Raw genomic sequence first — 22,688 nt, 5'->3', positions numbered from 1 at the left:
CTGAGGTCAGATGCGAGACCAAAAAGAAAGAAGAAAAGTGGTTAGGTACTGTCCGGAGCTGTCTCCTTGGGAAGCATGTGCTGATCCCACTGCCTGCACCCCCAGCCACCCTCCTCGGAGCTGCTAGCATCCCCCGCCAGGGCTCCTGGGAAACCTGCCTGTACTTCCTTGGTCATTTTAATTAGACCAAAGGGACGATTAACCTACAAAATGATCCCTCACCCAGCACCGAACGCTCTGTGAATGCTCACTTGATGAAGGTGGCATGGCTGGTGCGGGCAGGTGGTGGTACCCAGGGTGGGCGGTGGTACCCAGGGCGGGTGGTGGTACCCAGGGCGGGTGGTGGTACCCAGGGTGGGTGGCATGGCCAAACCATCCCTGTGGCGTGGCCCCGCTGGGGTCTGCCAGGCCCGGGGGTACCGCCCGCACCGCGGCCCCTCGCAACTGGCCCGGCACGTGGAGCAGAGCTGGGGGCAGGAGGGAAAACTGGGAGAAAAAGGTTTAAAGTGAGTTTTTCCTGTTCTCTGCCGTTAGCACCTCTCTGGAGCCCTGCAGCCCTGCCTCCCCCCGCCCTCCCTCCGCCGCGCTCCTCTTCGGTGTGCGAACGCTAGAGGCTCCCTCCTTCTGGGCTGCCTAAAAACTTTAGTTCCTGACTGTTGTGTTTGGTTTTTTTTTTTTTTTTTTTTTTAACTTCCCTCAGGAAAAAAATATGGAGTTAATTATCTATGTAAAATGTCAGATGCAGGAAAGGGGCTGTGCTTACTTGGATATCCCATCCGAGGCGAAGTGACTGATTTTTTTTCCCCCTTCTTTTTTTTTTTTTTTTTTTTTTTTTTTTTTTCCTAAGGGGTGGAAAGGACCTCGCGAAATAAAAGTGCAGAAACAAGCCGGTGGCTCCCAGAGCGGCCGGGGCGGGCGCGGCGGGAGCCCCCAGCGCAGCGCGGAGCAGAGCGCGGAGCAGAGCGCGGAGCCCACCGGAGCCCACCTGCCCCCGGGACTCGGCATCGCCCGGCTCTTCGCTCCGCGCCTTCTCCCCCCCCGCCCCCCGCGTACTGAGACCGTGATACATATATATTTTTATCCCTCCCCCCGGCTTTTCCTCCAGGACTTTTCCACCGCCTTGGGACACCCGCAAACTTCTCCCTCGCTCCCCCTTCCCTCCCGCCCCTCCTTCGCTGGTGGTTTTGTGCTTGTTTTGGTTTTGTTTTGCTTTTTTTCTTTTTTTTTTTTTTTTTTTTTTTTTCCCCCGTGGAGGGGGAGAAGACCCACCCGCCTGCCTTTCGCCTCCCGCGCCCCACCGGAGAGGCCGGGAGCGGCTCCGGCAGCGCGGGCAGCACCTCCCCGGCGCACCGCGTGTGAGCCCGGCCCGGCTCGGCGCGGCCCGGCGCGGCTCGGCACGGCTCGGGCGCTCGCCCCCGATAATGCAGAGCTACAAGTACGATAAGGCGATCCCGCCGGAGAGCAAGAATGGGGGCAGCCCGGCGCTGAACAACAACCCGGCCAAGAGCAGCAGCAAGAAAGCCCTGCTCATCTGCCTCGACTTCCTCTGCCTCGTCATGGGTGAGCAGCCGCGGGGGCTCCGCGCCCCTTCCCACCGCCCCCTCCCCAGCGGGACCCCCTCCCCGCCCCCCCCGGGCTCTGTCGGGCGGGAGGGCCGGCCGCGCTCAGCCGCGCCGCTTCCCGAACAAAAGCGGAGCGGGGCGGCCGGTGGGGGGAGCGGGCCGGCCGGCCGGGCTCTCCGCGGGGCGCTCGGGGCGGGGGGCAGCCAGCTGCCGTGCGGGAGGTGGGCGCGCCCCCCCAGCCCCCCCCGATTTACCCAGTGTGCTCGTTGCCGTGCTCGGCGACGCGGCTGGGCGCTGCGGCAGGGCGAGCAGCCCCGGGGGGCTGGGGCCGTGGCCCCGGCCGCCCCTCGCCAGTGCCGCGGCCAGCTCCAGGTGGAGGCAACGCTCCACGGCTGCGGCGGCCGGGGCTGCCCGGGGTGGGGGGGTTCCTAATTGCCCAAATCCGTAGGAACCCGGGCCCCCTTGTTAATTTGTGCCGCCCCCCACCCCCCGGCCCGGCCGCGTCCCCGTCCTGCGCCCGGCACCGGCCGCTGAACTCGGCGCTTTCAGAGTTGGCTTTGGAGTGCTCGCAGGCATCCCGTGGTGGCTGGCAGAGCTCCGGCGTTGCTAGCCCGCTTGGCTTTGGGAGCGGTGTGGCACGGAGGGGAACTGTCAGCAGGCCCTCTCCGGAGCAGCCCTGCGTGCGGTGCCGGGCCGTGCGGTGCCGGGCCGTGCGGTGCCGGGCCGTGCGGTGCCGGGCCGTGCGGTGCCGGGCCGTGCGGTGCCGGGCCGTGCGGTGCCGGGCCGTGCGGCCGCTGCGCTGTGATGCTCCCTGTCACATCGACAGGCACGGGCAGGGGAAACCAACCGGCTCCCAACAAAGAGATTAATAACACGGCAGGCACGTGAGTTTAATACTCCAGACACCACAGTCTTTAAAAGAATTGTTTCTGCTTAGAGCCCATTTTTTAAAGACTGTCAGTTTGATTTAATTTTTATGTAGTTTATTGATCATCTGGTGTATATTATGGGGCACTAATACATTAAGAGGAGAGGCATGGTTTTCTCTTTATATTCCCACAAGAATAGAGGCTGGTGCAGAAAGCTTCATCTTGTATCTGGAAAAAATAAAAATACTTGATAGCCCATATATGAAACCAACATAAGTAGAAACATAACTAGCTTGACTTACCTCACTTATTTAAACAGAAGGTTGGATTCCTAGTAAAACAGCTCCTAGGAGTCAGTACTTTTAAACTTTTATTTACACAAGTTTTCTTAAGGCGTTCCTGGCATGAGTGAGTGCCGTTTGAATGGGTAAAGGGTTTTTCTTCCCCTTCTCTGGGCTAAGGGTCCTAAACAAAAAAACAATTAGTTGACATGTGTTATTCTACTTTTGATAGTTTGGGTAAACAGAACTTATCAAGCATCACTGGAAGGTATTGTTATCGGGGAGTAATGTGATACAGCAAAAACTGTGATTGTTGCTTTGTTTCACGTTACTACAGGTGGAAATCAGAAAGTAAACACCAGAGTTAGTTGGTTTAGTGTTTTGTTTGGGTTTTGGGTTTTTTTTTTAGTGTGAGGAACATTTAAAAGTAAGAGCATAAATTCAACAGCAGAAGAAAAGTTTAGGTCTGGCTGATCACCGGCAGGTGAAGAACATGGGTGGGACGTGGTAAGGGAGGTGATTATGTGATGGGTAGCACATGATGTGTGTTTGGGGAAGGGCTTTTCAAATACACCCAGACCAGTAGTATCGGATCTGCTAGGGGATGACTGGGCATGAGTTGCTGTGAAAGCCAGCTGCCCCACTTGCAGGAGGCTTGGCTTGCTCTTCCCTCTGCCTTTTGCCAGGGAAGACTAAGAGCTTATAGTTTCCAAGCGTTTAATTCCCATTTTCTTCCTTCCTAACCTTGTTAAAAAAAAAACAAAAAAAAACCAACAAAAAACCCCAAACTGAAACACTTTGAAGGTGTAAAGAAGATGCTGTAGCTAAAGCCTGTAAGAGAAAGTTGGACAGATACAAGTTGATGGGTATTTTACACATTTAGTAAAAAAGAGTCTTCTGTAAGGTAATGAAAACCAGAACTGGGTAAATGACTTGTTTTAAGGTGGCGGTACCCAGCAGAGGTCTTCTGCTGGTGCATGCAGGCACATGGCCAATGGCCTCCAGTGCAGTTAAACTGAGTTACGCCTCTTGAGCGCCTGCCCAAAGACATTCAGAGTAGCAGGGAAACAGAAGGCTTTTTCTCATTTGAGGACCACTTGAGGGAATATTAAAACTGGTCATTTGATTTGCAGAGGTCTGTGATGCTGCATTGGCTTCCACTGCAGGTACTACCATAGTTCTGACTAGAGTCGGTTTTCTATGGGGGGAAAATGAAAAGAATAAACTATGGCTGAAATCTCTTCCGAAAATGACACACATCAGCTCTCTGTGAGGTGGTAGATGTGTACAAATCCTTCTTTGTTTACATACAAATTTAAACAAATTACCCAGAAGACAATCATCATAAACATCTAAGAAAGTCAGAATAAGTAAAGCAGAGCTATCAGGAGCTTCCTTCAGCTTTAATTTGGTGCAAGGGGTTAGAAAGATCCACTTTTGTCTTTCATCGTTAAGTACAATGATTATCTTGATAGTAAATGCATAACAGGAAGATTTGTATCTTTGTTTCTTGGTGATTGTGGGGAGCGAAGTGAAGTCCTGGAGCCGTTGGCAGAAGCATGTTGCTGGTGGAGTAGATTGGATGAAGATCTGCTGAACCAGACCCCCAGTTTCTCCTGCATTTCCATCTTGGGTTGGCAGGGAGCTGCTTATTTTTGAATACCCCCCTCCTCTACTGAGTGCACTTGGCACTGACAAATCCCTGGTTTCTTGCATGAACAAGAGGTTTCCTCACCAGCACTGTGATCTTCCCAGAAATTTCATGTCGGTGCTTAACTCTGCAAAAGAGGCAGAAAAGAACTGAGTGTGCATTTATTAAAACAGGTCATCCAAGGGGGGAAAATAACTTTCTCCATCTGCTTCCTCCTCTCGGGAGGGCTCTGTTTAGAGAATTAGAAGATGCTTCCTGAAATTGTTAGGACTGCAGGCGAGCTTGGTGGTGTGGAAGAGACCCCGCTGCCCTGTCCCTGTCTCACTGGTCACCGCGACACATCTGAAAATGTGATTGAGGAACTCGGCCAGGGGGGGCTGAAGTTGCCCCCATTAAGCCAGTCGGTGTCTTCACATTGTAGAGCTGTAAGGAGCTCTCTGAGCAGCAGAACGGGAGGTGTGATGGGAGGACCTCACTCCACCTTCATCTGATCGTCCTCAGCCCAACTACAGCCCCATGCCTTTGTCAGGAGTTTCTCGTGCCTCCTGCCCGAAGCGTAGAGCTGTTACTGGGGGGGACTGGTGTGGCCCTGGCCAGGGCAGGCCCCCCATGGGTTTTGCTGCCCAGATGCAGCACTGCACAGTGCTGCCACAACCAGCCACCACCTTCCTGCAGGAGACCTGGGCCAGGTGGGGAAAAGCCTCCTGGCCCTTGAGGTGGGATGCTTTGGAGCCTGGCCCCACAGATGTGACATGTAGGGTTAAATTTATGCCTCTCAGGCCTGTTTTTTTTCCCTTGCCAGGGACTCCCCGCGTTCTAGCAAACTGTGTGCAGCCACCTGTGCTCTGCTGACGGGCACTAAGTCGAGCGTTTAATCTGGGAAGAGGGGAAGGTTATGTCAGCGAGGCCGACGGGGCAAATGGGGGTCTTCGGTAGCTTGTATTTGTGCAGCTTGCGCAGGTAGAACAGCTTCCAAAAAGTCCTGCTTGTGCTATAAAATAGAGGGATTTGATCTGGCATACCTGCTTCCTAGGCTCCTGGAAACTGGGTTTATGGGAGCAGATGTTTCAGGCTGGTGAGATGTAAACTGCACATAATTTACTGCCTGCCTTATTTTCTGTCTCTAATTTAATTTTCTCTCTTCTGTCAATCCCAGTTGTACAACACAAATTTTACTGCCTTTGGGAGATTTTTGAAGCAGCAGATGGATAGCCCTCTTACGACCTTAATATCTCTTTAGCTTTCTCACACATTTGGCATCTCCTCTTCTGTAGTGAGCTTGATGCTAAAATGAACTTTCAAAGTAAATATTTACACTAGCAGGACCTTGACATGTTTATGTAAGTGGGGATATAATCTTATAATTTGGGCTAACAATTTAGATTACTCTTAACTTTCCTCTTCTGTGCGGAAAACTGTGTCGCCGTCCAGCTTTCAGAAGCAAAAAAAGGTTTGAGTTCCACCGGGGGCCCTGTCGCTCTGTCACAAAAATTGGCACAAACAGGCCTGGCGTTGTCATTTAAGCGTAAGGAGTGGGAGGAATTAAAGATGAGGGATGAGGTTAGAGTTATTTGGATGCTGTAAAGTTGAATTTGATGAGCTAAGCAACTTTGCTTTGTTTGGGTTGGGGTTGTTTTTTTATTATTATTATTATTATTTTTCAGCCTACCCTGCTGTGCAGGGCTCACTTGTCGTGTAGGTAACATCTTTCCATACGCTCCTGAAGAAACTGCTGACCCAACCATTTCTTATTTTCGGCAAGGGACAACAAGATCTGACTGTACTAAACCAGCTGGGCAGTCCCAGCGCCTTGGTGTTGTCTTCTCCATGCTGTGTCTTCTCTGTGTTGAGGAGGGCTGAGTCCACATCACACGTGAGAAGCTGCGTGGGTGAAGAGTCATCATCGTGTTTTGAGCATCCCTACATGGGGTTTGATCATTAATGTTTATGTATCGCTTGTTTTAATACCCGTAGGATCTTTTGGTGGCAGCAAGCTCCCTGCGAGGCAGCAGGGTCTGTCTCAAGACGGCCGCTCTGGAAGCGCGTTTGCAGAGGTGGCATCTTGGCGTGGGGTCGTGTGGCTGTCCCCCACGATGAGCTGGGAGTAAAGGAGCTTTTCTGAGCCTTGAAAAGCTTCTTATTGGACCAGCAGTCAGCATGTAAGCACAGTACCCGTCCTTAGTTTTGCCCCTCTCTTGAAAGACCAAGGGAGCCTGGTCTTATGGATGAAAAGACGGGAGAGAAGTATTTTGGAGGTGTTTAAAGGACACTTTTTTTTTTTTTTTTTGTTGCCTTTGCTTTATGAAAACCAGAAAACCTATCAAGAACAGGTTATTAGTGACAATTATACTTGAGGTGTTAATTGCAGAACAGGGAAATGCTGTACCTATGGCAGACGGAGTCCTCGGGGGTATAAATCTGCTGGCTTCCCCGAGCCGGTGGAGTTTGGCCAGCCTGAAGACGTGGCTCCAGGAAAGCAGAATTACATGCAACTGCTTCATGGCCAGAAGTGCTTTGAATCCTGTCTACCTGCTGCTGAGACAGGCGGGAGATGGGATCACAGTTACAGTAGATGACATTTTTTTTTTAATTGTCTGTTTGTAGTGAGCATAGAAAATAATATAAACATCACTCCCAGATCAAACAGATTATTTTTATACCCTTTAAATCTCAATTTAATATGCATGCCTTTCTCAGGCTGTTTTGGTCTGGCTTTGTTTGTCTAGATACAGGCTGATGGTATATTCTCCAGATGCGTGTGCCTCCGTATACCGCCCAAAGATGGTTTGCATACCACAGCTGGGGAGCCCGCGCTGCACGGGCACAGCCTTGCAAACCAGGGCTCCTCTTTAGTGCCTGCATCGGAGATAGGAAGGGTGCTTGTATCTCTGAATGTCTGAAATTACTTAAAAGAGGGGGGGAAAAAAGCCCCAGCTCTGCTCCCGAGCTTGCAGTGGCAGAGCAGGCTCCATCCTCTCCGTTTCGGTCATACAATGCCCTCGCTTCATCCATGGTAATCCAGAAGGGACCGTTGTGGTCGCCCAGCCTGCCTGCGCCTCGAACAAGGGCATGCCTGTTGAAGGCAGCGTGGGGAAAGGCAGCAGCCTGCACACCCTCCTACCCCAGCATCCACACAGCCGGCACTGGGACGGCGGCTTCCCCCAGCCCTGTGCATCCCGGGGGGCTGTGTTCGGGGGGGCAGCAGGGGAACCCCTTCCCCAGATGCAGCTTTCCCTCCTGCGCAGCAAAATGCCAGCTGGGCTTTCAATACAAGCGCTGTCATATTGTTGGCATTTTGGTGGTGTGGTTTTTTTTTTTTTTTTCTTTCTTTCTTTTTGTTCGGTCTTAGGGCCCTGGCTTCTGCAGTTGTGTTGGGGTGGGGTTTTTTTGATAGGTCAGGTTCCGTATTTCCAAAAAAAAAAAAAAAAAAAGGCTTGAAAATGAGAATCAAGTGAGTGATTAAACACTTTAAAAAAAAAAAAGTGAATTAAAGTAATCTAGCACTTATTCTGTAATTATAAAGTCTGAAGTCAGTTTTCTGAATAGATTTCATGGTGATGATTATCTTTTTTATTTTTTTTTTTTTTTCCCCTGTGTGCATGGGCGCCCTGCCTGCGCCCGGCCGTCACTCTGCCCTTGCAAGTACCTCGGCTGGCAGGGAGCTCACCGCAAGCTGGGATGCTGCTGCTGCCTCTCACATCTCCTCATGGATCAGCGTGACCCTCTCTTCAAAGGGCATTCGTATCCCTTTCAAAGCCATCCTGTCTGTCCCGCTTTTGCTCTCTCCCATGACATCCACCTCGGAGAAGCACTACCTGCTCCACAATTTTAGCAGGTGGAAAGCTCCCTAGCACGAGTCGGGTGTCTGTGTACGGGGTGGTGTTGGAGCAGCTGTTGGGAAGTTATGCTTGAGAATCCCTTCTTGCCTCTTAGCCGCACGCTGTGGCTTTGTGGTGGGGTCATGCAGCAGGAGCTGCTCCTCAAGTTAAACCTAAGGAGGCAGAACATCACCAAAAAAGAGGAATTTGGAAGTGTCTTCATCAGCTTTTGATGCAAAGCACGGGAAAACTTGCCTTAAGCATAGGTTTGTTACCAAGACGATGTATTAATGAGTCTGAAAATTAGGTTTGTCCCGGTGGGTTTCTAAGCATCAGAAATTCCTATAAACTCTGTCCTTTCAAGTTAGTCACGTAAGTGGGCTTGTTTTTCACATGCGTTGGATGTTTTGAAGACAGAGGGTTGAAAACCAACTCTCTGCATCAAGCAAACATTATAAGCAGAACATGTAATTTAATTCCGGAGCTTCTGATGCTCTGAAAATGCCTGTGCTCTTTATGCCGTGTGTTCTTGTTCCAGTGTTGCTTGTAGCTCGCACCCATATATGAGCTTGTCTTATCTGAGCATATGGTGCTCTCAGTCAGGAGCTACAGGGCTAGGCTGGGGCTGCCAGCCAAAGCCCAAATGAAGCTGCAGTTGGTCTGACGATGCTGGTGACACCAAAATGGTGGAGAATGTTCATAATCCTCTAGTACTTTCCCATTATTTTTCATCCCTTGCCCAGAAAGACATGAAAGCTCTGTTAACCATAACACAGAGAAGCTTGGGAGATGCCTCCAGCCTTTCTGATAAAACATACCAGTGGGCTTAGCTTACAGTGCTTGAGACACACAGCAAATTGAGGCTGCATTGACATTGCTGGGCTAACCCAGAACTTGCCCTGAACACCGAAGGCAGCTGTGGCACGGAGGTATCCTCTGCTTTGGGTGTTTGCAGGCAGCAGGCTGTACCTCTTGGAGCCACTTCACCTTTGCTGGCTGGAGGAGCTGAGAACAGCGTGGTTCTTCCTTCCACAAGCTTAAACAGAAGAAGTGCATGTTACTGGTTAGTGGTTTTGGGCAGCCGTCCCTCTTGAAACAGATGATGCTCCCCCTGAGAGCTTGCTTCTCCCAGCTGTGTCAGGGTTGTAGCCTGCTGTCCCGCAAAGGAAGCGACTAGCTGCATGGCATCCTGTAATTAGCTTTAACCTGGTTTTACTGTAAATTAGCGAGAATGACAGCCATTTTTGAAAGCTTTTACAGCAGCGCCTCTGTGTCCAATCATGCATGTACTGCAGACAGGCACTGGATGCAGATATTAATTGCATTGCTCTTAATTCAGCACATGCTTTTGCAAAACTGAGACATCATTGCATGCCTCAAAATGTCCAGCCCCTGAATTTGAAAGCCAAAGTGCCAAATGGGATCTCAACTTCTTGTCTTCTTGATGCTCAGCAAGTTATTTATGGCCTTTGTTTCGGGGTGGTGTGATGGGCCTTTCTTCAAGCCTGGCTGCGAGGCTCAGCTCGCCCTGGTTGTTGCTCCCACCGATGCCGACAGGGAAGTCTTTGCTCTGGTCCCTGCAGCAGCGCAGTGGCTGTGGCAGCTGGTCCTGCACCCCAAGCGCTGTGAGGGCTTCCCAGGCTTTCCTGCAAAGCCCACCACTCTTTAAAGTGTTGGCTTCCAAAGGGAGGGTTGAAAATAGCGTGGCGTAAGTGCTGATAAGCAGGTCTGGTCAGTGAACACTGGGTGCATTTATGTTCTGAATGATGCTTGCAGAGTAATTTTGGATAGATGATAAGCTGATGGCAGGCTGGAAGGCTCCTTTGAAGTCGATAGCTGTGAATCAGTTTGGTGTTAGCAGGTTTCTGAAGCTGCTCTTTGATCACTGCTCAGATGGCCCTTGCTTTTTGGGGAGCTGCTTCTCCCTTCAATGGGTGGGTTGCAGTCTGGGAGAAGCCCTGGAGGAGCCCTGTGCCAGGGTTTGAGCCCTGCTGCCCTTGGTCCTGCCCAGGCATGTCACAGGGGAGGTTGGTTCCTCTGGGATTCTCTAATCTAAGGAGACGGGGAGCATGAAGGAGCATCACCTCCATGTGTGGGCAGGGAGCTGGAGACCGGTGGGGGTGAGGGCACACTTTGAAGGTGGTGTTCCCAGTACAGATGCACCCCAGGTGCCCAGTGGGGCTTTCAGAGCTATTGAGGTACCTCTAATTCCGAACAGTTCCAGTGAAGCTGCAAACTTACATGCTTCTGCCACTCCTGCCGGGCCATGACTCCCAAGATACCTTTTGAGATCAGATCTTCAGTGATGTGCAACCATGGAGGAGAAGCCTGCGTCTCCCAGGGCTTGGGGCAGAAGCATGTCCCCAGGACATGTGTGCACCTGTCCCAGAGCTTCCCACCTCAATTCCTGGGAAAGCTCTCCTGGTTGGCTCAGTTCCCATGCTGCCGTGTTCTGCAGAAAAGGGAAACGACCTCTGAATACTCATTGCGGTGGGAACGGGCTTGTCTCTTCCTAAAAAAAAGAGCTGAAGTTTTTCAGGTTAAGGCTGTAGGGGGAAAGGTGCGCTGAAACATCTGCCAGCTGATAATCCGTAAAACAAATGGCTCATTCTCAAAGGAAGCACCTCGAGGGGGCTTTAGCCTACTCATACTTGCCAAGCTAAGAAAAAATCCCTTTTGCTGCCTAAGCACAAGGGGCTGTGTTTTCAGTAGAGGCCTTGGGGTTTGGTTTTTTTTTGTGTTTGGTTTTTTTGTTGTTGTTGTTTTTGTTTTGGTCTCATTTTTCTTATCAAAGTTTGCAGCATCAGTAACTATCTCATCAAATAATTCCATATTTTTTCCCATAATCTGGGATGGATACTTTTTTGTCTAGCACTCCTGTTTCTTGGCCATCCGTACAGCAGCATGCAGCTGTCATTCTGCTGCAGCTCCCACAAAGCGGCTGAAAACCAAGGTAACAGCAACATTTTGAGCGAAGGGGATGAAATGTGGAATAGGTTCAGCGTATTTCTTTGTCATTGTTGGAGTCCTATTCAGTCTGGAACTGAATAGGAGACTGATTAGCATGTGGAAGCATTTCTAAAGCATTGGGCTGGGAGGGTTGGGTGGTTTTGTTTGGGGTGTTTTTTTTGGTTTTGGTTTTTTTTTTTTTTTCCTTAAAGGAGAAGTTTTGTGGCATTTATTTTTCTGAGTGAGCTGGTATGAATCTTTGTCAAATGCCACCCCCATGGAAAAGTCCAATAGTGTTTTAGAGAAGCCTGTTTTGATAAATCACCATGTGCATAGGCACAAAGAAGTTTTCCAGTGCCTAAAACTCGAAGAGCTGCTGCAGGATCTAGGGATGTAGCGTGTTTAAGAGCCAGACGAGTGGGACAGAGTTTGGGATTCATCTGGATTGTGGATGTAACAACAGGGACTTTGTTTTTGCTCTTGCTGAAGTTGTCTGCAAAAGTGGGTGTTGCTTTATGAACGCAGGATTGGGTCCACAGTCTGAAAATCCACCTGCTTAAATGCTCAGCGTTTTGCTTTCACAGAGAAAGATACAACGCTGAGGTCAATTAAAAAGCTAACGGGAAGTGAAAAACAACTTTTCCCCTATGAAATTGCTTCAAGTCCTGGGCCTGAGGCTGGTTTCGGAGAAGAGGGTTTGTTTTCCCCTTGATGCTGGGGCGAGGTGCTGGGACTGATGTTCCAGTTCCTCGCTGCAAGATCTCCCTGTCTTGCTCCAAGAGGTACCTGAAATTACTGCCTTGGTACTACTTGTGGGTCTCAGCTGGGTCAGTGCTAGACCAGAGGTCCAGCCATGGCAGTGCCGTACCTCCTGCCCTTTGTGGGACTGAGGGATTTTGGGGTGTTTGCAAAGCCCAGGGAGCCGGGGGATCCCCTTGTGTGGCAGGGTCTGGGTGGGTGTAGCACACTTGTGCCCCTGAGCTTGTAGGCAGAGTGGGCGGTGCAGGAAAACGCAGCTAATTTCTGGGTGCAGTGAGAGATGGACTTAAGTTGCATGGAAAACTCATGGCAGCAGTGGGAGCTGAACCCTCTTGGTGATGCGTGTATGGCCCAGACCCTGTGCCTGGGTTTCTCCGATGCCTTGTCTAGTTTTCGTTCAATTATTCTGGTTTAAGAGAGGGGAAAAAAAAGTGTTTCTCCAGCTCACTGGTGCGCCTTAATGTAGGCTATTGAAGGCTGATTAAAGCTAATATTTAATTAAGGAGAACTTAGCTCCTCTGTTCACAATTCACGATTAAAGGATCGTTTGAAGTAATTCTGCAATGCTTTCTTTTTCATCCTCCCCCCCCCCCCCCCCCCCCCCGCCCCCCCCCTCCCTCCTTTAACGTGAAGAAAGTTCCTAGCACTGTACGTGCCCCAGCGCCGAGGTTTTGAACGCTATTGCAGGACCGCAAACCTGCTGGCGAATCTGGCCGCTGCCAAAGGCATCTGAACATTAAAAAGCCCTGCAGAGGGGTGGAAGGGAGTTCAATCTCAGGATACGCTGATTTGGAAAGGGAATCCAAACAAAGAGGCTTTTCAGCAGAGGCTGAGGCTTGGCTTCTCTCAAGGGCAGCTTGGGCTTGGGGAAGCATCCGGGAGGCGGCGGAGCAGGAGTACACGAGCTGGATGCTGCGCGGTGTAAGGTTTCCCAGCACAGCGCGGTTTTGTGTTACAGGCCGGGGAACTGGCTGTAAGCACTCCTCTCTTTTTCTTTTTTTCTTTTTTCTTTTTTTTTTTTTTCTCCTTTTATTTCTGTTGGAAACAAAGGGGAGGTTTAGGCATTTTGTTTTGTTTGGTGTTTTTTTGTTTTTTTTTTTTTAATAAAGGTTCCCATCCCCTGCAGGTTTGGCGATGCCTGTTGGTGTTGGAGGGGGACCCATCGGTGTCTCCAACCTAGAGAAACCCTTTGGTGGGTCCTTTGCCAGCCTCGCAGAGACACTTGATTTTGCTCAGAAAGCACAGCCCTCACGGGCTCGCCAGGGGTGCTCTGGCAGAGCCTGTGACGCTGAGGGGACAGGCAAGGCTGTGACTCAGATAAGAAGTGAGGTGGATGCTGGGGCAGCTCCTTCACAGCCGGAGGGATGCGAAGTGGGGCGTGTGTCTGCCGGACCCCAGTCCCCACACAGCCCTGTCCCTTGCAGTGGCACCTCCGAGTGCCACCACGCTCCCGAGCAGTGCCCGGGAGAGCCCAGCGGGGAGGAGGTGCTACCAACCATCCCAACCAACCCGTTGGGGTTTTTTATAGGCACCAGATGGTTTTAATAGAGGAAAGCTGAACTTCTTATGACCCTTCCCCACAGACGTTGTTTGTTGTTTTGTAATTGTGGCCAGGACAAAAACGTGTCCCAGAACCTGCAGTGTGAGAGCGTGGTGCCTGGTGCTGCCTTCTCCCGCTCCGCCGGGAGCCCCCGCCGCTGCCCGCGCTCCTCTGCCTGCCCTGCCTCGAGTCATCTCGGGGAGGCTGCCGGGCATGCGAGCCTGGAGCCTCTCCACCGATCCCCCCGGTTAAAGAGATGAGCAGGAGTACAAATTGGAAGAAACAGAAATGTCTAAAAGCAGAGCGCAAGGAAGCAATAAAAAGTCAGGCCGTGTTTTCCCTCCTAGTTGATTAAAAATTCTCCTGATAAGCAAGAAAGCGTTCATGGCTGGACAAGACCTGTATCATGTCAAATGGAGTGAAAGGTTTATTAGAAGAGTAACGTGGTGCAAGCATTGGGTTGTGCGCGCAGCCTTTCTGGCGTTGAGTTGCCCCCCAGGGCTGAAGCTGTTGCAATGGTATGGGAGCAAGAAGTGTGATGGAGAAACCGCTTCTCCTATGGAGAAAGCAAAATGTATGAAAAGGGGGGTGTCTGGAGAGGGGAGCGGGAGGTGGGGGTGTCTGAATGCTGAACAACTGTCAGAAAAATGAGCAGAGAAACTGGCTGTTGGGGAAAGCTGTATGACAAAGGTAAAGGGAGTAGAGCAGAAGCCATCAAATTAATGCTAACAAGGGTCTCTGGGTGTTACACATATATCCATAATGCATGCAAGGCCATGGCTGAGCGTGTCACTGTCCTGTGACCGTTTCTGCAGGTTCCCTCTTGCTGCCCCTGTTTGCAGTCTCATCTCTGCCCAGGAGCGTCAAGCTAAGTAAATCTGAAATCACGCCTGTCTCGTGTGCCATTCCTTTTGTGGTGGCTCTGGGGACAGGAGGCCACTGAGATGCTGCAGGCTGGTGGGAGGAGAAGTTCAGTGGACCCACTATGGCTTTCGGAAAGTAGAAAGTCAGGCAGAAGAAGGAAATGAGGGCTAGGTCTCCTGCCCTCCATGGGGAAACCAACACTGGTGGCAAACCAGTGGGCTTGGAGACCTCCTCCAGGTCTGTGCCAGGATGCTCCACCGGGCCCATGGTTTCCCCATAGCTTGAGAAATCTGTTTGGGGATCAAACACAAGGCAAGGATGAAAAAGCAGGAAAACAAAAGGCTTGCTTCCATGCCGTTGTGTTTGACTTCCCAAGGTTTTAATTGCCAAGGGCTGCATTGGGAGCCAGCTGGCTGCAAAAGGGATGCAGATCTCAAGTAAGGGAAGAAGGGTGCGCTTTTTTTGCCTTTTTTTTTTTTTTTTTTCCTGTCTGAGGTATCTAGTAAGTGCTACATTTTCCTGCAGGAGATGCAGCTTTGTATAAGTTTTTTTCCCCAAAAGATGAATTATCATTTTTAGGTATCTGCTTGCTTAGCTTCTCCGGTTGCTTTTAGAGCTCCTGCTGTTATTGTTTTGCTAGCTATAGGAGTAAGAGGGTGCAAGCAGCAGGAAAGGCAAGTATGGAGTGCAAACTGTACCTCAATTCTAGAGTTTTTCTCCTTGGAGCAGAAAAGTATGCTTTATACAAAGGGAAAATACAGTAGGTGATTCAACTTGCAAGCCCTTGGCCCATGCACTAAGGGGTGCACGCATCCCTGTAGATGCTGGTACACGGTGACAGCAGGATCAGGCCCACTGGTGTGTGGCCTGGGAACAGGCTGGACAATCTGAATTTTGCTGCCAAAACCTTGCTTGTACAGTAACTTGAAAAAGGGTGGTGGTGGGGGAAGGCTAGCTTAAAAATAATAATAATAATAATAATAAAGCATGGGATATTTGGCATGCTGGTTGTATAAATCTCGACATTAGCTACCTGTGAATCATCCAGCAGCACGTTAATTGGTACCCCTCGGTAGATGAGGATTTGGCATCAGGTCTGCATGTAATTACAAGCCACACACAGAAGGACACAGGCAGCTAATGAACTCCTGCCAAACTCCAGCTCCGCTTCTGCGGCTTTTGAAGTTCACTGGTCTTTCAGTGTTTTGTATAGTAAGCACTGAAAGGCATCAAATCACTCCTTTGACAGCGTTTAGAAAGGGTTGGTTTGTTGAATAACCGGGTCCCTCCAAACTCCCATCGGAGAACTAGAGCATCTATAGGCGCCTTTCTCAGCGGAGCAGTAAATAGGCTGGAAATAGAGGACACCCCCTAGGAGCCGCTGAGCTCCTGCCTTGCTGACAGGAGCCAGCAGGCTCCGGTTGCCACGACGGGCTGCAAGAAAAGAAACTATTTCCATTTAAAAATCCTTCAAAACAACCCGACGAATGGTATGGGCTTTTTCCCAAGCCTCAAAGTGTTTAAATCAGAGGCTGTGCAAAGTGGGTTGCAGCGTGTTGGACGGGTCTGTGGTGGCATCGCCGTTCCGAGGGCGGTAGTAAGAGGGTTTTGGAGGGTTTCTGCCCCATTGAGAGGGCGAGTTTTCGTGATGCTGGATTTGGAAGGTCGGTGTGCTTTTCTGTGGATGCTTTGTTGCTGGGATTGGATTGGAGCCCAAGCCGTTCTCCTCCTCTTGTCATGTCTGAGGTGACAAAGGGAGCTGTTGTTGAGATAAAAACGATTTCCATGAAAACCTGCCATTTTCAGGCAAACATACCAGGGGGGTTTCATGGCAGTACCATGGTGAAGAAGAATAACGCAACTTGGCATGAAGTTCTTCCAAAAAAAAAAAGGGGGGGGGGAGGAGGAACAGAAGAACCTTTGTCAAAATTAACCGCAATAAAGAAAAAGGGACTGCTATTCCCTTGGGCTTCTTTAACCTTTTTTCCCCAATTTATTCACATGTTCCTTGACAGCAGGGCACAGCATTGTTGCAGGGGGGCTGGAAAGGGAAATTGGGAGTTATCCATTTTTGGTTTTAAAAAGCACAGTACATGTTGTGTCCCTTGAGTCAGTGTGAATAGAGACTTGGCCGCTGCCTGTACCGTTCGGATGTGGCCCGATTTATACTGTCCCCTAAGGAAGCAGGGCTATGGAATGTCACCTGGCTGCAAAACGCAGCTGTCCTGGGGAGGTGTGGGCTGCGCCTGGGAAAGGGGCTGTTGCGACTCTGGGTGTGACAAGGTGGACATGCCCACTGTGGCTGGCCCTTGTGCCAGCGCTGGCCTTGGGCTTGCAGAAGGCGGTGGTGAAATTTCAGGTGTTGCTATGATACTGCTGCATCACCTGGATTTGCAGAATATGCAGTTTCTTACAGGGATAAGAAGCACCCAGAAGTCCGAAATTGGTGTGCGACGTGGAACCGTGCTGTCCCCCCAAAAATCTGTTTGGCTTTCAGGGACCCAAACATAGAGTCTCATCCAGAGGCAGGTGGGTCAGGGTGGGTAAACCCTTGTGAGCAGCATGGAGTGGTCACCTCTGTTGCTGCAGGTGACAGCTTGCCACCGAAATACCCCATTCCCAGCTGCTCTCCACCAAAGTCGCTCAAACTTCTGCGGGCAGCGAGGTGGCAGCATGGCCAAGGCAGCCGCCATCGCATCTCCGCCTTCTCCTGCAAAGTCTCCCCTGCCTTTAATACAAAGCTGTTTTAATGAGGAGCATGATTTTTTTACTTCTTTAAAATATTACCTGGGTACTAGCGCAATCTCAGGTTTATTGCGTACTGTTATATGTTAGGGTGCCACTTTATGCTGTAATTGTGGTCAAAATACAGAGGAGGGAGAAAAGAGATACTATTATGCCTTTTTAACCTGCAAAGCCTGACTGAGATCTGCTTTAAGGGCTGTGAGATCAAACCCCCATCGCCTGAAGGGCCTTCGGATCATTTCCACCTCTGCTCACGTTTTTTTTGCCTTTCAGCACTGTGTACTGTGCGTTATATCCTGGAAACTCCACCAAATCTTGACTACCGAGGGGGAAAAGTTTCATTTCCAGTTAATCAAGGGAGTTGTGTAATACCATTTTCTCCTGGGGAACTTCCAGAAGAAAGAAAGGAGGGGTGGGGTGGGGGGGGTGGGTAGAAAGGGTATTACATAAAGCAAGTATATTAAGAGGAAATAAATTATGAATTAAAAGTGATTAGTGAACTTTTAAGGAAGAGGTCAGGAGTGCCATTTGGACTACAAACTTTTTAAGCTTCCAGTGCTTGTATTGGGTTACAGAGTTATAACCCAGCCTTATTTGTGCAGGTGGCTGCAGCTTCAAATCCAAAGAAGGATTTTGCATTTACAATAGGTACATTGACAGAACTGGGTCAGAAAGCTACCCACGGCAGGCTTCAGTGCTGGGACAAGGGCTCTGCCGCCTCCTGCGCAGGGCAGTTGCTCCCAAAGACGTGCTTAATTGCAGCTGCAGTGCCTGGCTGGGATGCTCTGGGAATGGGGAGAGGAAGCTTGGGAAGTTCAGCAGATGAATTTTTTTTTTTTTTTTTTTTTTTTTTTAAGAGACCTGATGTTGACCAGGTTAACTGGCTTTATTTTTGCTTCAAAGGCTTTGCGCCTTTGTTGATTTAAAAATAATCAAGAGGATTTTGTTGACTGCAGTCGCGTTGGCTGCAGTTCTGTATTTCCACTCGTTAATGTTAGGGTTCAGCGTGGCTGTGCAAAGAGAAGAGCCAGGGCTTATACGTGGCGGTGTTTGGGGGCTGTAAGCTGAGATAAGGAGTCTCTGCTTGATAGCTCATATATTAAAACAACACCTACAGCCCACAAAACTTTCCTCCAGAATAGAGGTTGGTGGAGTGGAGCAGATTTGTTACTATAGGAGGAAATATCGGGGTTCCCGCAGGCAATGTGTGCCAGTGGGATGATGTGGCTGAAGGGGAGCAGCAGCTCTGCTCACCTTGCTTTGGTTTGGAAGAAAGCTCCTGGATTGCCCCCAAAGAAACGGGGTGTTGCACCCCTTTCTCATGGTGGGAGTGTTGCTGGGACTGGGCAGTGGTCCGAGCTCTTCCTCGAAGGCAGAGCCTGGAGGAGTCATGGTGAGGCAGGGCTCGTTCCAAACCCTGCTGACCGGCAGAGTAAACCGTGTTCGCTTCGTTTGTAATTGAAAACATAATAGTCGCTGCAGTGTATTTTTCGCATGATCTGTTTGCCCTCAGTATTGCAGCGTTCACAGGCACATTTTTAATTCTGCCCCCCCATTCAAGCTGGGTCATCCTAGGTCACACTTGTCATGTCTTCGAGACCTTCCAAAGCACTTGGATGTACAGAGGTGCCTCAAAAGATGCTGACACACTGGGGTTTTCAAGGTGTATCATGTTTTATTCCTTGCTGTAGACAATGTGAAATGATGGCTTTGTTTCCATCGTGTTTGGCTGGAACTGGCTTTGGAGTCCTGTTGATAATGTCTTTTATGTTCACCCTCTCCAACTGTTGCTGGTCAGCCAGTCTGGCCTAAATCTGATTTACCCTACAAATGCAGAATTTTATATGCATCTAGGTATTGTGGCTTGGATAAGACCTTTTGTTCTTATTAATGCATTTTTTAGGTATTAAAAATATATGTGCACTTTAATATTAAAGCTCTTTTAATATCAGCTCATGCCAAACTCCCAGGAGGAACAACTTAACATACTTCTTAGAATTCCCTTCCCTTTCTTCCTTTGTATGTGGTGTTTGCCTGTGGAAAGAGGTTACGGGTATTGTCTAAAGGCAGTATTTCTCCCAGCAAAACCAATGGCAGCACTCGTGTTCATCTGCAGCTCCTGGAGCATGGGGTTGGCCCGCTGTGCTCCAGCTGCACGGGGAAGCATTTCTACCGAGGTTTCGAATCCAAAGGAATTTGCAGTGTGTGAGAATAACTTGACATTTGGTTTAAAGTGTCTGTGACCAAGGGCCTTTCCATAATAATATTCTCCCAGGATGGTGGGGTCAGTAAACACGCTCCAGGTTCCAAAGGGTGGGTGTGTCTCTGGATGATGTGTTTTGGCAGCAGGTAGAGATACCTGTCATTCCTGCCACCGCCATCAGGGTTTTTTTAGGCACTTCTCAAATACCTCTGCAGCTTGGGGTCATCAATGTTACAGGGTTCTTCATATAGAAAATGAATATTCTTGGCTTTCTTCTTGTTTGCTGTTGCACTAGCAAGCATGAGGAGGCATTTTGCCCAGAGTTCCTGAATAACCAGTTCTTATTAAAAAATAAACAAACAAAAAAAACCACCCAAAAGGTAAGAACCCAGAAAATATCATCATCTAGGTCAAAATGAAACTGTGTTTGCCCACTAGGAAGTCTCCTGGACTCCGTGGCAGCCGGTGGATCTAAAAATGGTGAGGTTTATGCTAAAGTTCCTATGATTTGGCCGAAATATAACTAATAATAATAAAGTGGACTGAAATGTCACTCTTTTGATAGGAAGGACACCAGAGGCATTGACATAGGTAGCTGCAAAAGTTCATGTGAGTTACATGGGAGAACCTAAAGCAAGTAGGAAATGAACCAATATCTTGGGTTTGTGGAAATCAACCCATTGCGTCCTCGGACTTTTCTGGACAGGTCAAGTCAGAGAAATGCAATATATGCTCATCCTTGCTTATAGGTTCTTTAGCACTCTGAAGCAGGTTCCTGTTCTACAGTAAAGTCTAGCATTTGTTTGTGTGTTTGGAGAATTTTCTATCCTTATGTGTCTGCATAGCTGAGAGTAGTGGAGCTGTAATAGAGTTGAATGGGAACCTGTTTTGCAAACAAAGATATTACATGTGTTTCCAAAATACAGGCAGATACACAGAGCAGTCTTCTGGACTGCTGGAACCAAGGTGAAGAACAATTAAGACTGAGCCCGTAATAAAATGAGTTGAGGGTACTCTGCATTTCTGATGCTAGCCTAGTTTTCTCCTGTGAATATATGGGCCTCAAGTGTCCAGTTTCAGTCAAAAACCATTGGCAAGGAGGTGCACCACTGATGCTTTCAAGACCTTTAAAAATTCCAACATAATGGCCCAATCCAGTCTGCAGTAGGATCCTTCTTTTGGCTACCCTTGGGCTGTGGATCAGGTCCCTTTCAGATTACTTTTTGGTTGACCAAGCTCCTACCGCTCCTTGCCACCCATTTTGTTGGGGCTCGTGCAGAATCAGGCCCTGTTGTGATTGGCAGCGTATACCTGATATAATGAAAATGTGGAAATACTTCTTTGTGGTGTTATGTTTTATCTGTGTATATATATGTGTGTGTATGTGTGTATATATATATATATATATAACATCAACCAGCTTCAAGAGTTGTTTGCTCTTGCAGCAGCTGCCAAGGCTGGTCTGCAGTGCTGCAATTCTTTTCTAAAAGTTGGGGAAGCCAATTTCTAAAGCCCCAATAAAAGCCTACCTTAGGCTAATCTAGTTTTTATGCATTTTAAAATATGTACAAATATTGTAAATCAAATAAGGTTTATATGTACCCAAAATCAGCCACGAAGTACTTTAAATAGAAAGCCCGTCTCTTGTACGTGCCCAAATATTTACAGTGTGTCTTGAATGAGGCATTAGATACCCCGCTCAGTCCTGCCAAATTATTTAATGATCTTTTTCACTTATTAAGCTAAATGTCTAATCTACTGAAACCTTAAAAACATGGCCAAGGCCTGGACACTGGCAGCCAAACACATCACAGGGCGCTTGTTAGAAATTACCATTGCTTTGTTGAGATAGCCAGCAACATCCCACTGACCTGCAGGGTTGAAAGAAGAAAGATTTAGTGGGGAAAAACACCACAACCACCTCCATCAAAACCAAACATTAAAAAAAAAAAAAATACCCTCATGGTGTTTAATTTAGTGCAAAGGTGAAGGCTGGGCTGGGAAGATGAGAGCTGCATGGGTGGGTCACTGCAGAAATGCCTCTTCCCCTCCTGTTCCCTCAGATTTTCTGATGGGTGGCCAGTGAAAGCTTTTCCCTTCTTTTAATTTTTTTTTTCCCCCATTAAACCTGCACAAGCATTAACTTTTCAAAGACTGCAGGATTCAAACTGCTGAACCCAACACAGAGCCCCCCTCCCCCCCCTTTTTTTTTTTCTGCCTTTGATTTTATGCACATTTCAAGCTGGTGGGAGAGTGCATAGGGATTTTGCAAGGGTTTTTGTTTAGGCTTGGTGGTGGGGTTTTAGCTTTCATGGTGCCAGCCTTCCCAGGGTTATCACCTATTAATTGCCTCTTAATAAAGGTGCTGACCAAAGAAAGGAATATTTTTTTCCTCCGCGCTAGATGTCCAAACTTGATTGGTTTTATTAAATGGAAAGACAAATAAATTTAAACCCTGCACTGAAATACCTTAGCACAGGACACCAGCGGTTAGAGGTCACCAAGTCACTTGGACTTCCTCCCAGCAAAAGCAACATCAATTTTTAATGTCCAGCCCCACGGCATCCTGCGGTGCCTCACACAATCCGTTAGTGTCCACACCTGCTCTGTGCTGCTCGGGGCAGGGCTGAGCCCGTTTGGATGGGGCAGGATCAGTCCCCAAGAGATTTCGATTATGCTCATGGTTTGGAGCCCTGTTTGATCTCCTACAGCATAGTTAGAGAAAAGCATGTGGTTGGGATTTCCTTGTTTTGTTATTAAAGCAAAGAGTCCCCTTTAGATAAGGAGAAAACCCTTTCCTTCACCTTGTGGAGTGTGTTACAACTCAGAAGGTAATCTTGGCTCCATTTACCTTTATTGCATTGGAATAAACAAATCCCTTTGTGCTTTATCCCTGTGCTTTAGTTTCCTCTGTCTGTGAGAGGGGGATAACAGCACTTCTCTGGTTGCAGTCCTATGAGGATGTGCAGGTATTGCCTCCATGCCTCAGGGTATGGTCCACAGGCTGCCGTGTGGTTTATCAGCGTGGAGATACCAGTATTAAGCAGGATGCAAAGCCCTTCTACAGCGTTACTAAAGCTTTTGCAGTCAGTCTGTACACGGAGGTGAGCCATAGCCACGGACAGAAGGGCCAAATAGGACCATGTTTGGAGAAGAGTCACCTTGTCCAGAATCAGTAATTTTTTTGCCTACCGTGTACGTTTATTGCTCGCTGCAGTGCAAGTCACCTTTCGTTACCGTTTTCTGAAATGTACCTCTTGTATTCTCGGTAGTTTTGTGCCATGGGTAGGGGGGTGGGAAGTGGTGGAGGTTGAAAACTTGGCACCTTTATGGGGCTCAGCCGTTGGGTTTTGTAGCTGCACATCCCTGCAGCCAGGGATGCAGAGCTTGAGTTTCCTGTTAGAACACTGGACTGGAGAGGCAGATGGGGCAGGAGGGCTGATGAGG

The 22,688-nt window shown here is 49.0% G+C and overlaps 1 protein-coding gene across 1 annotated transcript in view; it reads left to right on the top strand.

Moving 5' to 3' along the window:
- Positions 1 to 861: 861 nt before the first annotated feature.
- PLPP3 (phospholipid phosphatase 3) overlaps positions 862 to 22,688 on the top strand; it is a 44,385-nt gene continuing 22,558 nt past the window's right edge. The window contains exon 1 of the mRNA XM_055815491.1: positions 862 to 1,560. Coding sequence (XP_055671466.1) covers positions 1,422 to 1,560 — 139 coding nt within the window. The 5' untranslated portion in view covers positions 862 to 1,421. The remainder of the gene's footprint in view (positions 1,561 to 22,688) is intronic.

The sequence above is a fragment of the Falco peregrinus genome, chromosome 10 (assembly GCF_023634155.1).
Source record: "Falco peregrinus isolate bFalPer1 chromosome 10, bFalPer1.pri, whole genome shotgun sequence".
Taxonomy (NCBI): Eukaryota; Metazoa; Chordata; class Aves; order Falconiformes; family Falconidae; genus Falco; species Falco peregrinus.
Note: the sequence above shows the minus strand (reverse complement) of the source record. Positions and strands in the feature narration are given on the sequence as shown.